Source organism: Pipistrellus kuhlii, unplaced genomic scaffold, assembly GCF_014108245.1.
Source record: "Pipistrellus kuhlii isolate mPipKuh1 unplaced genomic scaffold, mPipKuh1.p scaffold_m20_p_10, whole genome shotgun sequence".
In the NCBI taxonomy this organism is placed as follows: Eukaryota; Metazoa; Chordata; class Mammalia; order Chiroptera; family Vespertilionidae; genus Pipistrellus; species Pipistrellus kuhlii.
In genome coordinates, this window is record NW_023425405.1 from 14,566,655 (window position 1) to 14,587,970 (window position 21,316).

A 21,316-nucleotide genomic window follows, 5' to 3' on the forward strand; every position below is an offset into this window, starting at 1 on the left:
ATCTACAAACCCAATAACTGGTACTACCTTTTTCCTAAGCGAAAGGTATACTCTGTGACTAATCCCAGGTGAGGTGGAGGCACAGAGCAGACACCTTGGAGGTCCGCTGGTCACCATTGCTGGAAGGGCACAGCAATGAAGGAGGCAGCCAGGTTCCCCCAGCTCACCCCACCACCACGCATTGGGACTACATTGCTGGAGACATCTGGCTGCAGAAGACAACACTGGGATTTCATGTAATTGGAGTCCCATCATCCACTGCATTTCCTTATGGAGTTCAGGTGTTGGTCCCTGGTATCAAAACAACTGGATTGCAGGGGCAGTGCTCACCTTTCCAGGGAGCACAGGCCATTTTCCACCACCCTGTGAAGACCTGAAAAGCCAGAGAAGTGCAAGAGAGCAAAAACAAAACAAAACAAAACAAACAGCACCTTGTGATTCAGGGCCTACTGGAAAACAACAGAAAGATTTTTTATTAATTTTCAAGGTTAAGTGCCACTCATATATAGTTGCTTAGACAGAGAAGGAATCCATCAAATACCATGAATAACCAAGAAAATGAGGCAGCTCAAAGAGAAAATGAAAAACCACCAGAAAATAAACTTAAAGACATGGAAATAGGGCTCCTCGCAATTAACCCAGATTTGGTTCTGATTGGTTGGTTTCTATGCCAGTCAGCATCTCCAGGCCTATCTCTGGGCTGATCAGCAGCTGCCCCAGGCTGCTGGCAAGCAGGCTGAACTGCTGACCTCTGAAAGGGAAAGAGAGAAGCTTGGCTGCTGGCAAGACCCAGAGAGAGAGAAGCAGGGTGATGAGTCTACCCTGAAAGCAGGGTGATGAGATCATCCTGCTTCTCTCTCCAGGCCTCGCCAGCAGCCATTACTGCTGCTGATTAGCCTGCCTCACTCTCTCCAATAGGTCAGCAGTTCAGCCCGCTTGCCTGCTGTGTGCGCAGCCTGGTGTTCAGTAGAGCCTTCGGTCATTATGGATGTTACGACCCTGGCTCTTTATATATACAGAAATTTACATTTTAGAAAAGAAAAATTATGGCACAAATGGACAGGACACAGAATAATCATAAAATTTGAAAATTTAAAGATTTTTAATGAATTCAAGAAGTAAATAATAAATAGAAATAAGGCAAACATTTTAAGATATTAGTATTTGGACTTGGTGGTAGCACATGGGTTTAGTCCATTGTAATACAGAAATTTAGTTTAATTTAATAGTCATTTCTTTTTTCCTTTTTTATTGATTTTTTTACAGAGAGGAGGAGAGAGGGATAGAGAGCTACCGTGTTTCCCCGAAAATAAGACATCTTCCAAAAATAAGACCTACTTACAGGTTTCCTTCTGAGTGAAATATAAGGCATCCCCTCGAAAATAAGCATCCCCCCTAGGCTAAACATGAGAGATTTGGTCCACTGATTCTGAAAGAAATGGAGTCACAAGAAATTCACCAGGAAATTCAGGAATTGGATTGATATGATGATGTTCCAGAAGATGATGACATGATTGTCATTGAATAAATGAGTAAATTCTTGATACTGTAGGATTCACAGTTTGTCTGGTTTGTGTTGACAACTACCATACTACCGTAACGTATACAGGTAATAAATTTCCTTTATTTTCACTTAACAATAAATGTGTACCGCATTCTTCTTCATGGAAAAAATAAAGACATCCCATGAAAATAAGACCTAGCACATCTTTGGGAGCAAAAATTAATATAAGACACTGTCTTATTTTTGGGGAAACAGGGTAGAAACAGGGTAGAAACAACATGAGAGAGAATCATCGGTCGGCTGCCTCTTACACACCCCCTACTGGAGATGTGCCCGGAACCAAGGTACATGCCCTTGACCATAATCAAACCTGGGACCCTTCAGTCTGCAGGCTAACGCTCTATCCACTGAGCCAAACCAGTTCGGCTAATAGTCATTTCTTAAAGGCATAAAGTACTATAGACCAATTATTCTGTATTTTAACTTGATTATATATATATAAAAAGTATATATATATATATACTTTTAATGATATCAATTTAAGTTCATGTTGCTATCAAAGGACTGCATTTTTATTATAAGCCAGCAAACACATAATAACAGAAAGACCCCACCCTCTTATTTGGACCCTTTCAATATAATGACTGCTAGCAGTATCTAAGACTCTCTACTGTGCCTATGATTAAATTACTTCTACTAATCAGAATAAGTTTTCAATAAGAAAATTCAATTTATCCAAGAAAATAGAGACTTTCAACTTTAAATATTTTTCTATTCTTAAATGGACTTTTTTTAAAAAAATAACTAAAGAAAATTAAAATAGATGTGACTCTTGAAATTGGTAACCTATTCATAAAGTAAAATTACTTCATGTAAAATCAATTTACAACCACATAGAACTTTGCATTCTAAGAACTCCTGTATTTATATATTTCTTCATCAAGGCAACAGACTTGAAAGGGAAGTACAATAGTGACCTTGTCCTCATTGTAAACAAATAGAAACAAAGAATATAAGAGGGGGGAAAAAGTAATTTGCCTAAAATTACATGAGCAGAATGGAGGGGGATTAGAAAGGGTGCCAGAGAAAAGGCTACTTCAGATTAAATTATTGTTCCAAAAACTCTGTATAAAAATAACAAAAGAGTTTACTCTTTGACAGTTTTTAATAATACAACTTCAGTGTCTGCTATGTTTAAAATACACAGGACCTATTTAGATGCTGATTGAAAGCATTTAAGTGCTTTTAGTTTGGATTCATGAAAGAAAATATTTTTTAAAAATTTTGTTTCCTTACCCACAATATAAAATATTAATCTAAGTGTGGTAAGGCCTTCATCCCCTTTCTTTTGTCCATTCTACTTTCCTCTTTCTAAAACTCTGCCAAGATAGCAAGAATTCATAAACTGAAGTTAGCATGGCATTCATCTTGATACTATAGTTTGCAAATCTTGTTTAAAATGTTTTAAGACATGACAAATAAATGCAATATAGTATCCTAGAATGTATCCTGTTTTAGCTAGGAGAAAAATAATGTAGAGAACAATACTGGAATCTAAAAATTAAAAATTAAAATATTGCATCAATGCAAATTTCTTGATTTAAAAACTATACTTGATTATATAAAAAACATACTAATTTTTAAGGCATAGCGACAATTTGGCATGATATCTGCAAACCATGTCTAAGTAGTTCACAGAATGTGTCTATATGTGTAAAAAGGGAGAGAATGACAAAGCAAGGGTGGTAAATGTTTCAAAAAAGATAAATCTGCCCTGGCCAGTGTGGCTCTGTTCGTTGGAGTATCATCCCATGCACCAAATGGTGGGTTTGATCTCTGGTCAAGGCATCCTGGAGGCAACTGATCTACATTTCTCTCTTATATGGATGTTTCTTTTACCTCCCCTGGCCCCTCCTTCGCCCTCTCCTCCTTTACTCTATTCTTTTTCTCCCTTTCTCTCCCCTCTCTTCTCCTCATCTCTATTTCTCCATCCTTCCTTCCCTCCCACTAAAATCAATTTTTAAGAAAACAGATAAATGAGCCAAGTTCTTTGATCTTACAACTTTTCTGCAAACTAAAAATTAATTAAAAGTAAACAATTTAAGAAATGAATTTCAAAATCCTATTTCTTATCACATCTAAAAAATGTCTTTACTACATGCAATATAAATAAAGTATGCATATTTGACCTAGCAATGTTTATACTCAGCTCTTAATTTTACAACAGTAGACTTAAAGAAAAATTAGTTACCAGTTCTTTCCTATCATTCTACAGACCTGTGAGGGAAAAGCTATAATTTTTTTTAATAAACTAATTTTCCATTACATTAATTAACCTAATGTCAATAATAATTACTTTTGAAGTTATTAAGATACATTTATAGTTATATAATTATGTTCCAAATTTGTTTCATTTTTTTAACTTAACCAATCTCCAAAATGGTCAATTATATTGTTTTTAAAATTATATTCAGAACATGACTTTACAAGAAAAACCTGCAAAATATCTTCACTTTAAATTTCTCTTAAAATTCAACAAAAATACAAAACACAAAATTGGTTGAATTCACTGCATGAGTAAAGTGGTCAATGCTAAAATATATTACATAAATTAATCTTTAAAATAATCTATTGTAACAAGCCTATCTCTATTCTCAACAAGCAGCCTACAGATTAATGTATCTTTATTATCCAAAGCAGAAAAATACTCAAAGTATCTTTTACTTCCCCTGAAAAAAAATTTACAATGTACATTAAAAAAAGAAAGTTTCTGCCTTTACAAATTGGTGTTCTTATAAGAACAGGTAATTTCTACAGATCAAATCCTTTTGTATATATATCAACAACCTCTCCCTAATAACAGATCATAGTAAACTTTTTTTAATAAATACACTGGAAATGGCTTTGTAAGCGTGGGCGATAACACTTCATTTAGCCAGTATCCGCTTGCAATGCAGAGATTCACAAGTGAGAATGTTTTGGGGAATACTACATTTATAACTTGAAGTGCCAAAACCTTTTCTACTCAAAATGATTTAGGTAGAAAATTTAATTCTAATATGAATTATTCAATTCCTTGTTCTTATATAGATTATTCTTAATCCCTGATAGTGATATGATTATGAATATATTATTTTACTGAGCCCGACACACAAGGCCTACTAGAGTGGCCAGGGCCGTCTGCCTCTGTGCTGAGCAGGCCCATCAAGCTTTGATGCTTTTACTTCGCACATGTGTGTGCTTATCACATAAATGAATTGCTATTGCCTTTTTAATATCTGTAGTAATATCAGCTTTGTCCCTAAAAGGCCCCTCACACTCTTGCTAACACAATGGTTCCAATGAACTATAGGTAAAAAACACAACAATAACTAAATTTGCTAGATTGTGCCAGAATTAAACCACCTAGGCAGGGGGACTCTGATCTGTAGTTCTTCTCCCTGTGCATGCTTTAGGCTCGCAGTCCCTTTGAGTATGTTTTATCATCCGTTATAGGTCTGTTAGATGATGTGCCCATTGCAAGCACTAATTAACACCAGATAAGACAATGGACTGGAAAGCTCTCACTTACATAAAAAGGACTAAAAACCAATATTGGTGTGTTTTTGTTGTTGTTGTGATGCTGGTTATTAATAAAGCTCATGAGCTTACGGCACCTGGAAGCACTTTGTTATTTCCTTTTGGGCTCAAAACTCTGGTTCCAGATGGTGAGCTAGCTCTGTTCCTGAGAATCAGAGGCTAAGGAAACTACGAAAGGATTAATGTTTAATGTCTAAGTAGAAAATGTACATGAGTCGGTTTATAATCTCCAATAAAAACTGGCCTGTGACACTGACTGGTGTTCTTTCTTATCAAGAGAATATTAAACAGGAACCTGGAATTAAATTTACAGTCCGTGTTTTAAACAGGCAGAGTATTTAGACATACAGCTAAGTATGGAACTTTGTGATATTTGTCACAGAAGATGGAAGAACGAAGAGAAGTTAGCTCAAAAACTCCTCTAAACATTTAATCTCATCAACAAATTTCTGTGCCAATAAAGACATCCCATAAGTTTGCCACAAGTGATCATAAATTATTAGTGCTGATCATTCCATTATACTGTTTTGAAAACAACTTGGTGCTGTCTGAGTAAATCACATTCTGCCTCGGGCTATGTAGCTCACCTCGGAATTATTTCAGAATCATCTAAAATGACTCATTTTTCTATTAAAATGATGAATGAGCTAAATGAGGTATGTAATAAATACTGCAGGTTTGTAAACAGATTCCTGCTCTCGAGAGAATGGAGGCCTTACTTCATTTAGTATTTCTGCCCCTCGTAATTTTCAGGAGAAGTCATCCTTAAAATGTAGTTAGTAAAGAAAAGAGCAGAGAGAGGCACAATGGAACAAAATGGTGAACGTCTTTATGGTTAAAGGAATAACCGAGGGTACATGAAAATAAACCCTCACACCCCCAAAGCAGGGCTCAGTTCAAAATATCAAGAAACACAGAAAGAGCATAACTCAGTTCCATTTAGGAATCATATCTTGGCAATAAAAACAGGGATACTTAAAGGAAATAAATACAGAGCTGTTCGAGAATGTTTAGCATCATGAAGAATTTAATGTCCAATAAACAAAAAATGAAGCAAATTTCACTGCACGTGGTATGTCATATATTCAACATTACTGCTATCAGTGAAGTCACTAAATCACAGGCCCAGGCACAATAGGCTGAAAGCAATTCTCAAGGCTGTGTCAGAAGTGACAGTGTGAGAGTCGCCACTGAAGACAAAGTGGACAGATCGATGTTGAACACAAAGGAACACATGCCTTACAGTCTCATTCAAAACATAATGCACAAAACTCTTATTTGGGATTTGTAAGGATTGATGGAATTCACTATGGTTATATAAAACTTTTAATTTGTCACAGGTGAAAGCAAACACTCAGGGCCATATTTCTTAGCCTCTTCAGTAGGAAAAGAGATGATGATGTCAGTTCAATAAAATTCCAGAGCCCTAATGACAGTTCATTTAGGACCAGGCAGTGAAGCAAATAAGTTAACAAAACGCCAGGTCATTATAAAGAGATAGAATTATAACTAGCTTTTTGCACCTTAGTTACCTATGGATTTTTACTCAGTGCTCTCCATACCTCACCTTGACACCCATAATGACCCAAGTGATGGGATGTCAATATGCTATTTATGGCAGGGCCACCACACAGGACACTGCTCAACAAAAGTTGCCCTGAGTCAATCAGGTTTGCAAGAAACGTGGTGCATTCTGTAAAGTATATTTCGAATGAGAATATGACAGCACATTCTAGGCAGAGTTGCTCCTCATAGCGGTCTTTAAATACAGCTTGTTGTTGGCAAGACCATCAACAGCATTATACTCAGCTGTGCTATTTTCTCCTCTCTTCACTTTGTCAACAAGGTCATTCAAGCTCAGACAGTCCCTTGGAAAAAAGCAATACAAGCAACTTGCAGTCCCCTCCACACTGTGTTCACTGGACAATGGGAGTGAATCTCCTCTCCAGCCCCTCGGTACCTGCCAACATGCCACCAAGCTTCCCTGAGGCTCCTTGGTAAGGCTTAAGTGCCTAGTTCAGTGGTCGGCAAACTCATTAGTCAATAGAGCCAAATATCAACAGTACAACGACAAATTTCTTTTGAGAGCCAAATTTTTAAACTTAAACTTCTAACGCCACTTCTTCAAAATAGACTTGCCCGGGCTGTTGTATTTTGTGGAAGAGCCACACTCAAGGGGCCAAAGAGCTGCATGTGGCTAGCGAGCCGCAGTTTGCCGACCATGGGCCTAGGTGGTTCTACAGAGCTGGAGAGGGAGGGTGTGTGTGTATATATTTGAGAAAGATATAGTCATCTGGTTCAGTTTTCTGTATACAAGCAATACTGAAATCTGTAATAACATTCCTATTCTTTCTCTGGGCCCTTAACAAAGGCTGGGCTGGCAAACGGAGACCAAACATGTTTCTCCTTTTCTACAGCAGCAGCAAGCAAGCAAACCTGAACCTGCCCTGGCACTCTATGACTAGCAATCTTTGATTAACAGTCTCTTCACAGGGCAGTATGCCTTCCAGCTGGCAGTAATAACACTGCTTTAACATACACAGGAGGTAGGACCACACATAATAACAAAGGACGTAAAGAGAGAAGATGGCACACAGACGCTCTGTGCCGGAAATCGTAATGGCTCCAAACACACAGAAGGCACAGGATGCTACCTGCTCTCCTCCACCTTGCCCCTTTAAATTTCCCAATAAGAGAGTAACTGAGAAAGAGTTAGAAGGAATGGGACTTGCAGATGGACTCCAGGCCCCATTCTCACCAATGAACATGGAGGAAGATATATCTAAATGGCTCAGACAGAACCCCAAACATACAGTAGAAACTCTACATTTAAATAGTCTTCAAAAGCACAACGCAGAATCACCAACTTCATTTTTGGAATTGAAAGCAAATTAATACTCAGTGCATGTCAAAACAATCGGGGCTCAGGGTCTACTGCAAGAAAACCAGCACAAAGCATATATAACCAGAGGGATCACAGTGATAGAAGTTAAAATCAAAGTACTAACTTGCGCCCAAAAGTAGCAAAATATAAAATAAAATGTAACTATATTTAAGTGCCCAATAAAAGAACCCAGGATAACTGCTGCTACACTGTCACTCATTCCCCTGGATAATTAACGATACTAAAAGCCCCAATTAATCCCTCACTGTTTTCTCGCACAGAACTTTTGAACACGAACCTTCTTGATCACAGCAAAATTACCACCCCAACTGTCTCCTTTGCCCTTGAGCAGGGCCTCATTTATATTTGGGCAGCAGTGGTATTATTATCTACTTCCTCTGATTTAGTCATTTCCCTTCATATCCCAAATTCTAGACATTTTTCTCTTACCGTGAAATTTCAGCTGTCACAGCTGAAGCACAAACAAAACACTGAAAAGGACACAGCACAAAATTAATCAATTGTTGATTGCTTCACTGGCTCATTGCAGACAAAAAGGAACTAGGAAAGAAATAGTGACATTTTGGTGAAACAGTTGCTTAAATTTGCAAAAACTAGATTTATGCATTCACCTGACTTAATTTTGTAGTTTTTTTTTCTAAATACTATCAGGTTTTTACAAATTCAAAATTGTAACATAAATAGAAAAACCAAACGAAGGTAAGAATGCTCTTCCCCACAAACCCTACACTTGAATGGAGACTGTGAGGGAAAGCAACCAGATTGAATTCATCTGTGCATCTTCACTAGCAACTAACGGTGCCTAGCACACAGTGGGTGTTTAACAAATTTGTGATGGAGGGAAATGTTGAAAGGGGCCAAAATATCTAATGATCTAATGATCTCTCTGCTTCCATTTATTTCTTTCTCTATTCCTTCCTTCACATGTCACTAGAATGAGCTATCAAAATGCCTATCTAACCACTTCATTTGTCCCTTCAAACCTTGGATTCTATGAAACTCAGGATCTTGACCAACATCTTTTGCCTCATCCCTCAACACTCCTTGCACTGTCCTTCCCACTCGGACGTCCCTTGCAGGGTCCCATTGTCCCCATGCTTTTGCCTGCAATATCACAGGCTGGCCGGTCCCCACTCCCTCCCGCGAAGTGCATTCCTACACTCACTGCAGGCCTCAGCTCAGGCACCACTTGCCTAGGAAATTTTCCTCCCCTTTTCCTCTCCTCCGACTTACAGGCTTAAGTAGATTCAAGCCTTCATTTACTTCATCAGCATGTCTTCACTGACTGTTGACTCTTTGCTAGGCAATGGCACATACTAGGTACTTGAATGTGTGAAATAAATTTGAATGTGAATAAATGAAAAAATAGCAATGAGTTAAAAAAAAAAGTCCCTGCTTTCACAAAAGTGAGAATTCTCACAAAAATATAAGTAGCATGGCTCTATAACAGACTTAACACTTTTTAACATTATTTTAAGTATATCTCCCACATTTTACAGTGAATTTCTTAAGGACAGAATTTTGTCTTCTTCATTTATATATCTTCAGTATCTAGCATACAGTAAGCACTCAATAAAGCATCTGTCCTAAGAGGAAGAAAATTATTTCACATGTATGTCTATAAACTCTAGAACATTTCCGTAACTATCCCCTTAAGTAAGTAAAGAGGGGCTTCTTTTCAAATTTAAATTTAAAAAGACAATACCACATAATTCTGCGGTGATAAGAAACAACTAATGTTAAAACAGCCAAATGAGAGAAAAAGAAGTCAATCAAATTTTAATTGACATTTTAAAAAGAAATCAAATGTATTTGCAAAGTCAAAAAAAATGCAGCTCCCTGTTCTGTGATTAAAAATATATATATATATATAATGACACAGCAAATATTAGATTGATCTGTATGAGATCTTAAAACATCACACAATATGTAACTTTACAGGTTTCCTCTTATTTAGTCTTCACTCTTAGGAGCAGGTGCTTTCCTGCTCCTACGCAGCACAGCTTTCATGTGGATTTAATTAACATTTTGTGTGCATAAAATTATCAGTGAACTGCCTCCCCAAACATTTCGGGGTGAAATCAGCTGATTGAAATACTGGTACCGCTCACTGAAAGGTAGAATGGGCAGCTGGGATACCCTTCCTGTATCTAGAGCAGAACTTGACGCCTTCTCCAGCTAAAGCAATTCTTCTAACGGGGAAAATTTCGATCTGATCCTATTTTGAAACTTCAACAACAGGGCCACCATGACTTTGCCCTTCAAAGAGCTTTAAGAAAGCCAGCATCTACAACTGTGGGAAGAAAAGCCTGGGTTCACGTCTAAGAAGACAGAAATCCAAATGTCAACTGCTAGTGGGCGGAGGAAGATGAGGGGGGAGAGAGGAGTTCGTTTTATTTCACAGCACCAACACCACATCAGTGCTGTGTGTGTTTTTCTCTAGTTCTCCAGAAAGACAGCTTTCCAATTCCTTCAAATGTGTGAAACCTAACCTTTACTTTCTCACAGGCTGCAGCATTTGAGTTCTAAATAAAGAAGAACAAATCAATGTTTGGCCCTCACTCAGGGCCCCACATATTAGGGTTGAGAATGCAGCAATGGGAGCCCAGCACTAGCAGCAGAGCAATGCTAACGTTCCCGGGTGACTCTGACAGGGATCACAGTTCGGAGGATGCCTGCTTCCCCAGCTCAGGATCTTGAAAGTGAGGGACAATGGCAGGCTTGAAGTTCCACGCCACTCATTTTACAAGGTGGTGGGATTCAGAATCTGGAAACCTGGATGGTACTCAGCGATTAAAAGTAATGTAGTTAATAATAAGGAATGGAATAATACATGTTAGAATTAAATTGTCCACCTAAACCATTTTGAACAAAAAAATATGTGCGATATTGCTTACATCTTTAGTAATTCATTCCTAACTTTTAATTGTGGTAAAATACACAAAAGATTTACCATCTTAACCATTTTTGAAGTGTATAGTTGAAGAATATAATGCGCATTCTCATTGTTGTGCAATCAATCTCCAGAATTTTCTTCATCTTGCAAAACTGAAATGCCATACCCATTAAAAAGCTCTCCATTTCTCCCTCCCCGCCAGCACCAGCAACCACCCTTCCACTTACTATCTCTATAGATCTCATTACTCTAAGTCTAGACACTTTATGTAAGTAGAGTCACACTGTATTTGTTATTTTTTTATTGCTGGCGTATTTCACTTAGCACAATGACCTCAAGGTTCACCCATGTTGCATGATGTGTCAGAATTTCCTTCCTTTTTAAGGCTGAATAACATTCCACTGTCTGTATAGACCATGGTTTTGTTTATCCATCTACAGTACACTTGGGTTGCTTCCACTTTGTAGCTATTGTGAATAATGCTGCCATAAACGTGGGCATACAAATATCTTCTTGAGTCACTCTTTTAATTCTTTTGGATAAACAGCCATGAGTGGGATTGTTGAAACACATGGTAATTCTATTTTTAATTTTTTGAAAAACTGCCATACTGTTTTCCACAGTGGCTGTGCCATTTTATATTGCCACAACATCCTTGACAATCTTGTTGTTGTTTTTTATAATGGCCATCCTCGTGGATATGAGCTGGATCCTTGGTAATTTTATATCCCCAAGTTTTCTAAAATATCCCTGTATTATTTTAATAATCAAAGAAAAATCCAGTTAAATACATTCAACCACTAAAAGTGACTACACATATATATACTTATTAGTATAGAAAGAATTTACCATATAGTCTAATTTTTTTAAATGAAAGTTATTGTAAGAGTTATACAAGACTAAGTTTATTATCACCTATGTTTGTGTGTATACATATACCCATATTAATATATATGTTTTATACAGAATTAGTATAAAAAGAAATATAAAAACAATAAACCAGAAACTTAACAGTAACTATCTCTGGATAGTGGAAATTTAAGTGGGTTAATATTTTTGTATTTATTTTCTGATCTTTACTCACTAAATATGAATGCCTTCTATAATAATGAGTAGTAACAACAAGAGGATAATTTGGTAAAACAGTTAGGCAGCTACCTTGCTGTGGTCAAGAACTGTCACTCAGATGTCTGAGAACACTCAAGCCAGGACAGGATCCTCTGACTCAGTGACGATCCTATTGTATAAATTCTACTTTTATTCCCTAAGGGCTTTGAGGCTTTATTTGGCTAATATTATAATAGATGCTGAAATTCAGGAGTTGAGAGCATGGCAATTTGCCATCTGTAGTCTGCATCCCCAGAATCACAAAGACGAGACCTAACAAAACAGAACAGATAAGGCCAGTTTCTTATGCTTAATGTGCTAAAATATATGTGTGCAATACACAAGATTTGCAAGTTACAAAGAGAAAAATGGGTTGAAGATAGCTATTCCAACCAAGCTTACAATATATTACATAGTATTTTAAGTTACTGTTAAATAAGAAAGTCTTATTTTTTTGGTGAAAACTTTTTATGCTTTGTCATATGCATACATGTATGTTTAATGTGTTCTTAAATCCCAATCTTGCTTATCTCCCTGAACTAAAAGAACATAACAATATGTCCAAATTTAGGCACAAAAAAAGTAGAGAAAGGAGTGCTTCAAAGACAAGGGAAAAATACAGAGCCACAAAGAAAAAGGCCAACAAAGGATTCCTCTACCTGCTAGAAACAAGAAGCTGGATCCCAGGCTTCCTTCCGCATCAGCACTATTAACCCTCTCCACTCCATTCCTGGCCCTCAAATTGGGAGGCTGTGACATTAGTGAAGATGGCTCTCAGGAGTACAGCAGATATAATCAATGATCTAATTACTCAACACTTACTGCCTTTAATTCTGAAATCATCCCCCTGGCTCTCCTTCCGCATGTCTTGGCCTCAGTTCCAATCAACATGTGTGCCCTTCATGATGGCTACCAGCCAGACCCTTGACATTTCTTTCTTAATCCATCACCTCTGTTCCAGCTTCACATCTACCCATTCAGCCTGGATCCTGGATGAGTCACTGAAGCAATGGATTCATTACATACTAACTTCCTTTAATTGATTCTACTGGTATACAGTCAAAGGTTAGCCTCCCAAAGAAAGGACAGAGAGAAAGAATAAGAGAACAGAAACTGGCCCTTTTCTTAAAAGTTTCAACAATTCCCAATTACCTGCTAAACTAAGGACACTGAGCAGTCACAAGTTTGATTCCTGGTCAGGGCGGTGTGGTTGCAGACTTGATCTGAAATAGGGGGCATGCAGGAGGCAGCCAATTGATATTTCTCTCTCACTCATCAAAGTTTCTCTTTCTCTCTCCCTCTTCCATCCTCTCTAAAATCAATTAAAACATTTTTTTAAACTGTTTAGAGGGAAACACACCCAATGCAAGGAGTAATTGCATTATAATGACAAATTGATGAATGCCTTTTACATTTTCTTCTATTAATAATCATTTTAGACATGTTTATATCATATTTTCTTTAAATTAAAAAAAAAGTGTTTTAATTATTTCTTTTGGTTTCTCAAAGCCCTTGCACAATGTTTCCCCCTTTCTAAAGCCCAGAAAGTGACTGATCCAACCTTCTTCACCTTTGCTGGAGATTTCCCAGACTAACATCTGGCAGTCGTCAGAAGCATGGAAACAAGTGAGACTGTTTACCCTAGAGATTGCCAATACAATAAAATTAAAAGTGAGGAAGGAGGGACACACACACAAACACACAAACATGCAAAATATCCCTTCAGGCAACATGCACGTACCTATGTCTCTGTGTTGACTTTATTTCAATAATTCTGAAGTTATCTGTCTTTTTAAGTCCTTCCTGATTAATCTCGGCAAATTGTCAACTACTTGTAAAAGGCAAAAATCAAGGAAATCTAAGCAAAGAGAACATAAATTTTATCAACTCTAAAAGTTGATGTAGCTTTCCCCAAACATCAGAGGTTTCCTTGTAGACAAGACATTTCCACTATTTGTTTCCTGCTCACCAGGTGTTTTGCCTTCGAGCGGTCCTCCTCACTCGATATCCTCTCTCGGAGAATAGCTCTGGTTAACTGCTCATTGGCAAGAGCCCTCTCTCGTTCCAGTTCTTTGCTTTGCTTTAGTCTGAAAAGACAAGAAAGGTCTAAATTAGAAAGAAAACATTCACTAGTTGACATTGTTTTTTAATGAAATACTTAAATAAAAAGAGAAACAGCTGAATCATCTTGACAACAGTTTATCAAAAGCAGGTATATTTTCTAGTAAATCCCCATGCAGCCCTTTCCCGAGCATTTAAAATAACAGAATTAAGTACATGGAGTTTACCAGTGTGATTGCTAAGCTAGTTTTTACAAAGTTCTTCTTAGGTAAATCTGAAATCTGGCCGCCTAAAAATTCCCTGATGCCACCATATGCCCTCCAGGGACATCTACACTAATAAAAGAGAAAGATGCAAATTGACTGTGCCTTCGCTAAGCCCACCAGGCCAATCAATAGTGAATATGCAAATTAACCCAACAAATATGGTGGGTTAATTTGCATACACAGGCACTGAGGGATGGAGGGTGGAGGGGAGGAACGCAGGCTTTCCACACCGACCCTGCAACTCCATGCCTCTGGGCAGTGTAGGAAGATGGAAAGGTAGTTCTGGACTGGAGGGAAGGCCGAAAGGTGGCTCCAGGCCAGAGCAAAGGCAGTGCCAGCAGCCAGGGGGATGAAAGCCCATTCTTGCACGAATCTTTGTGCATTGGACATCTAGTAAGTAATAAATCTAATTAACAAGCATCTACAAGACCAATATTTGAAGGTGGCCATCTCTTCCCCTCAAAACTGACTGAAATCAACTGTTTTGAATACATAGCAGACACTGTAGGAGACACTGATGACACGGTGCTGAACAAGGTGAACAGGTCGCAGTCCTCATGAATCTTATATTACCGCAGGGAACTAAAATCACAATTAAGATGTCTTCCTGGCCCAGCACGAGTGACTCAGTGGTTGAGCATCTACCTATAAACCAGGAGGTCACGGTTCAAATCCCAGTCAGGGCACATGCCTGGGTTGTGGGCTTGATCCCAATGGGGGCATGCAGGAAGTAGCTGATCAATGATTCTTTCTCATCATTATTAATGTGTCTATCTCTCTCCCCCTCTCCCTCCCTCTCTGAAATCATTAAAAATATATTATTTTTTAAAAAGATATCTTCCCACCCAGTGAATTACTCCTATTTTCCAACAACCTTCATATGCAAAACTGGCCAGACCTTTTAATCACCTCTGGGACCACTCCTATTTGTCCCTTAGCACTACACCAAATGTAACACTGTAGATACAGTCTAGCAAAATAAAACAGCAGAACTGTAACTCCCAAATCCTGCACACAATGCTAATTGTATTAATAAAGCATCTTATTGCGTTAGGTTTATCAGAAACCTCATCACACAATTAGGTCATGCTAACTCACCACCCACTAAAACCCCTCATTGTGCACGAAAAAGATAAATTGCTTTGGCACCAATGCTCACCGTAGAGCCTGACACTGAAAGGTAGTCAGATAATTGAGTGTACATTTCAGTTTAATTTCATGGACAAAGATTCTCTGATTGCCTTTTCTTCTTGGAGAGAATAACCACTCTATACCATCATATTCCCAAAGGTTTAAGCCATGCTTTGAAAAGAAAAGGTACAATTGTTATATTGGTATAAGTGAAATTCTCAGTGAAACCTACTTTATAAGCAAAAATGAGGAATAACAAATGGAACTCAGTATTAATCTATCAAATTTAAATTTTCATAAATTCTTAAGCCCTGGTTGGTATGGCTCATTAGGTTGGAGTATCCTCCTGTGAACCAAAAGGTCATGGTTTGATTCCCAGTCAGGACACATGCCTGGGTTGTGAGTTCGATCCCCAGTCTTGGGGATGTAAGAAAGGCAGTCAGTCAATGTTTCTCTCCCTCCCTCTCTCTCTCTCTCTTTCTCTTTCTCCCCCCTCTTCTCTTTCTCTATCTACAACCAGTGAACATAACCTAGGGTGAGGACCAGAGAAAGGAAGGAAGGGAGGGAGGGAGAGAGAGAGGGGGAGAGGGCGGGTGGGAGCAGGAAGGAGGGAAGAATTCTTGAAAAGAGCAAAAGAAAACAGTTTGTGTTGCTATTTTTAAATTGCTATGTCATCCTGATACACTATAATTCTCAGAAATCAATTATAACAGATAGAATCATCCTGTAAAATATATTTCAAAGTTATAATGCTTTCCTCCCCCTAAAAATTAAACCTGTGTGCTTTTGTGTTCTTGAATAAAGATGAACAGAAACAAATTAAAACCAGCACTTTGAAATTGTATAATGCAAAAGCAACTGCTTTTCTTAAGCAATAAAGAGCAATTATACTTATAACCAAATTTCTCTATATCGTATCAAAATAAATTTCACAATAAGAACAGCAACATCATGATTGCACAGGTTAACTCAGTGGGCATGTATGATTGTAAGGGAACAGCCATAATGAGAAGTCATGTCACTCCTGGAGTGGCAGTTCTAAAAGGACTGTCCACAAATCAGCACAGCAGCCCCTGGGAGAATACCAAGCAAATCCTCAGACACGCCCCACCCCTCCTGGGATCAGAAACTCGGGTGGACAGAAAACTGTCTTGCAGGAAGCCTGCCAGGTGATTCTGATGCATACTCAAGTTCGTGGGCCTCAATTACCAAAATGTACTTGTATCCAAATAAACCCTGGAGATACACAAAAGGAGAGCGACCTCAAAAATGAAGAGTATGAATGCTGAGTTTTCTGAATCAGGTTACCATCCTGTGCTGTTAGAGTATTTTAAAAGCATATCACCTGAAAGTAAAAATTATTACCTATTTTACAAGTGGAAACAAAAATACTAAAAATTACTATAATTTATGGATCACCTACTATATGGCAAGCACTGTGCTCACAAGGCACTTTAGATACATATGGAAGACTACACTATTAACATTACATTATAAAATGAATTCTACACACTAGACTTTTCTCATGTCTACCATATTTGGTATATCACATTTTTTAAAAGTTTATTTTAATAATAAATACATGGTTTTTTTCTGCATTTACTTGCCTATGGCATAAATTTTAATTACACAAGGAGTTAAAAGTGGCTGAACTTTAAGAAAATCATTAAGTTTTGGCAAGTTAATGAAATAAAAGCAAAAAACTTGAGCACAAAAGCCTTTACTGTAATAATAAAAAAAATATATAGGTTATTCAGTTTGCAATACTTAATACTTGGCCCAGATGCACAAACTCTGGACACTGACTCCTGGGTCCAAATCAAGGCTCGACCACTTACTAGCTGAGTAAGTACTTGGCGAACCTCCCTGGGTCCTGTTATTCTCAGGAGTAAAATGGATGGTATAATCCCTACCTTACCGGGATTATATACTCAAAGCACTTAGCACAATGCCTGTAACAGAATAAGCAATCAACATGATAGGTAAGTAGCAGCAATAATACCCACTATGGGGTCAGAAATACAGAGAAAGCAGTGATTTTCTGAAAAGCAGAAAAATCTCCTAATTCATCACATATATCTTTGTTTTCTCTATCTTTGTTTTCCAATTTTTCATCAATAAAAAGTTCTATTTTCTTTTTATTATCTTCAAGGGCTTCTAAAATAAAAAATTGGGAATAATGACCTGGCAGCCCCATCTTTTCTTTCTTTGCCCCAAGGGCAAGGAACTGGTCTGCTTTTGTTCACTGCTATATCCTGATGCTTTTTTTTTTTTTTTTTTTTTAATATAGACACTTTTTAATGTTTGGGTTTTGGTTTTTTTTTTTTTTTTTTTTCTTTTCTTTTTTGATTTTTGGTTTTGTTTTGCTTTGTTTTTCAAAGAGAGGAAGGGAGGGGGATAGAGAAATGAAAACATCAATGATAAGAGAGAATCATTGATTGGCTGCCTCTGTTCGCTCCCTACAGGGTATCCAGCCCACAGCCTGGACATATGCCCTGATTGGGAATTGAACTGTGACCTCCTTGTTCATGGGTTGATGCTCCACCACTGGGCCACACAGACCGAGCTATCGCCAATGCTTTTAACAGTCGCTGCCACATGGTAAAGTGTTCAAATACTTTTGAATGTACCCATACAGGAAGAAATGAATGGCATTATTTCCAACCTTAGGGAAAAAAAAGAATGAAAACCAGCTGAAGAAATAGAATTTTAGAAACAACTAGACAAGTTAAACCCTACAGGGCCAAGGACCATGTTTTAATTGTCACCAGTGTGATTTAATCCCAGACTACACTACTACACTAAGTCACTTAAAACAGCAGGATGTTATATTTCAATATAAAAGATATTATATGCCCTATGCTATTATAGCCTCTGGAGTACTATACCTAACTATGCTAGATTCCTGGCTGCAGAGAGCCTGGGAGTGGCACAAATTGACTAAAAAGAAAATTATTTTCCTTTCTTAATTTTTACATTTACCTTCATTTATCCTTATGAACAGGCCTACATCTTTAGGAGTTTAGGAGCAGGTCCCAGAACAAATTCTCATTACTTACCAGCAACATAGCTGTACAATTTCATAAACTTCAGATTTCCCAGCTTTAAAATTTGAAGATTGAACTACTTGATTGAAGATTGAATTACTGGGTCTAGTAATAATTAATGTCGTTTTTAACATTCGTTTAAAACACATGTGTCAAACACAAGGCCCGCGGGCCAAATCCGTCCCGCCAGGCCTTGCAATGTGGCCCGCACCGCGCTGTCATCACTGCACTCCGCTGCGTTTCCATCACAATGACAGTTTATGACTGTTCAGTAAACCATTCGGCCCGCGATTTAGGATGGATTTTAGATTTTGGCCCCTTCTCTGATTGAGTTCGACACCCCTAGTTTAAAATCTTGCGTGGCGTTGACTTGTATTGACATAACCTTCAAACACGTGGTATCTACAGAAAGTGTGAAATGCAATTAACAAGTTTTGCTTGAAAAAGTTTGTGTTTGGTTTGGTTTTTGTTGCAAAACTAGGGCTAAGAAGATGGCGGATGAAGAGCATATTCGGCACTGCATGCTTTACGAGTTCCAATTAGGAAGAAAAGCAAGTGAGGCTGCAAAAAACATCTGTAGTGCTCTTGGTCAAGATGCAGTTAGCGCCAGAAAATGCCAGCGTTGGTTTGAGAAATTTCGCGAGGGAAATTTTTTGTTAGATGACAAGAGTGGTGGAGGCTGTGTGTCCAATTTTGATCAAGAAGCTCTTCAAGCTCTTTTGGTGCAAAATCCTCAAATTACCCAACAAGAGCTTGCGACAACTTTAAATTGTTCACAAAAAAACAATTTCCAATCAATTGCGTGCACTTAGCAAAGTTCAAAAGTTTGGAAAATGGGTTCCTCATGAGTTGACCAACAACAACCGTAATCAAAGAGTCACAATTTGCAGTTCGCTCCTCTCTCGTCAAAACCGTTTGCCGTTTTTAGAGCAAATTGTTACCGGAGATGAAAAATGGGTGCTGTATGTTAATTTGAAAAGGCGGCCTCAATGGTTGGACAAAAATGAGGCTCCGCAGCCCACGCCAAAACCTGACTTGCATGCGAAAAAAGTGATGTTGTGTGTTTGGTGGAATTTTAAAGGAATTCTTCATTATGAACTTTTACCATCTAACCAAACCATTACAAGTGCAGTGTATAGTGCCCAATTGGAAAGGTTAGCCCAAGCTTTAAGAGAAAAAGAACCTGCGCTGATTAATCGGAAGGGCGTAATTCTTCACCACGATAACGCACGACCGCATACTGCAAGAATCACTGCTGAAAAACTGCGCCAGTTGGAATGGGAAGTTCTCCCTCAACCTGCATATTCTCCTGATATTGCCCCTTCCGATTACCATTTGTTTCGTTCTTTGCAAAACTTTCTTCTTGGAAAAAAATTTAATAATGAAAAATGCCTCAAAATGCATTGACCGAATTTTTTGCATCAAAATCACAAGAATTTTACAACAGAGGGATTAAAATGCTTCCTGAGCGTTGGGCACAAGTAGTAGAAAACAACGGCAACTATATTGTTGATTAAATTTTGTTGTATTGTTTAAATAAATTCGATTTAAAAAAGGTATTAGAAAACGACATTAATTATTACTAGACCTAATAAGTTCCCTCTCTCACTAATTCATTTAGATCCTTTCACAACAATTTTGCAAGGAACAACTGCTTGTGTTCTCAGATGCTCACAGGTCTTTCCAGAGCTGCTTCTCGGTGCTGTTGGCTTTATATTCCATCAAGCTGCCCTAATTCAACGGTCATCTATGAAAGGTAGATGTTCATATGCTTAAACAACTTCTCTCTCATTCTGAGCAGAATGAGATGACCCTGCTTCCTGGGCCTCACTGAAAGCTACTGCCCAGAGCTGAGCAATAGTCAGAGCAGGCTGTTTTGTAAACACTCTGCAAGAGAAAGAAGGGGAAGCATGAGGCAGCATTTCACTTTTAAAGTCCCTATTAGGTGAAGAGAAGGCAAGAGATAAAAGTACCGTATTTTTTGGACCATAAGACGCTCCGGACCATAAGACGCACCAGTTTTTAGAGAAGGGAAATGAAGAAAAAAAGATTCTGAAACAAATAGTGTCCTAAAATATTTTATGTGCATTAAAACCCAACATCATAGTCATAAACACATGTAATCAACCCTGTAAAGTAAACAGCAGCATTTAGAACCATTTTAGAGCCGGGCAAGCACACAGAGACCACACAGAGCCGGGCAAGTAAAAAAACTTTTTTTTTAAAGTATATGTGTAGGCTATATTTGGACCATAAGACGCAGGGACTTTCCCCCCCCCCCCCCCACTTCTGGGGGGGGGGGGGGAGTGCATCTTATGGTCCGAAAAATACGGTAAGTCTTCCATTATTAACTTGGGTTTCCAAAGATTTAAGAATTATCTCAACACAAAACTAAGTGTGCCAAGGAACTTGGAGAACACATTCTCTTTATTTATTGGCATTTTCCACTTATTAGTTCAGATCTCCTGGCCTAATATTATTCTACATTAAGCCCCTGATAATAAGTTTTATTTAAATTTCCTTCCTTTAAATACATATCTCTCCTCATTTAAATTATCTAGAGTTTTAAGCAACGTAGTAGGAGTTTAGTGTAAACTTTTCTTATTTGCATTAAGTAATTGGATAGCTTGCCTAAGCTTAACGAAACAAATACAAGTCTGCTCTGCCCTTAACAGACCCTAGCCACTTAGAATATTCTCAATCAGGTCAGAGATTTAAGATACACCAGCAAAATCAATTTCTAAACACCAAGCAAATCTCCTTTAATGAATATTATTAGAACTTGTTCTTTTAAATTTAAAAAAAAAAACAATGATAACA

The 21,316-nt window shown here is 37.9% G+C and overlaps 1 protein-coding gene across 2 annotated transcripts in view; it reads right to left on the minus strand.

Annotated features, from left to right (window-relative positions):
* Positions 1–21,316, minus strand: part of CHCHD3 (coiled-coil-helix-coiled-coil-helix domain containing 3) — a 253,270-nt gene that overhangs the window by 140,393 nt on the left and 91,561 nt on the right. For both annotated transcript variants that reach the window (XM_045576846.1, XM_045576849.1), the window contains one exon: positions 13,961–14,078. In XM_045576846.1, the coding sequence (XP_045432802.1) occupies positions 13,961–14,078 (118 nt within the window). The remainder of the gene's footprint in view (positions 1–13,960; positions 14,079–21,316) is intronic.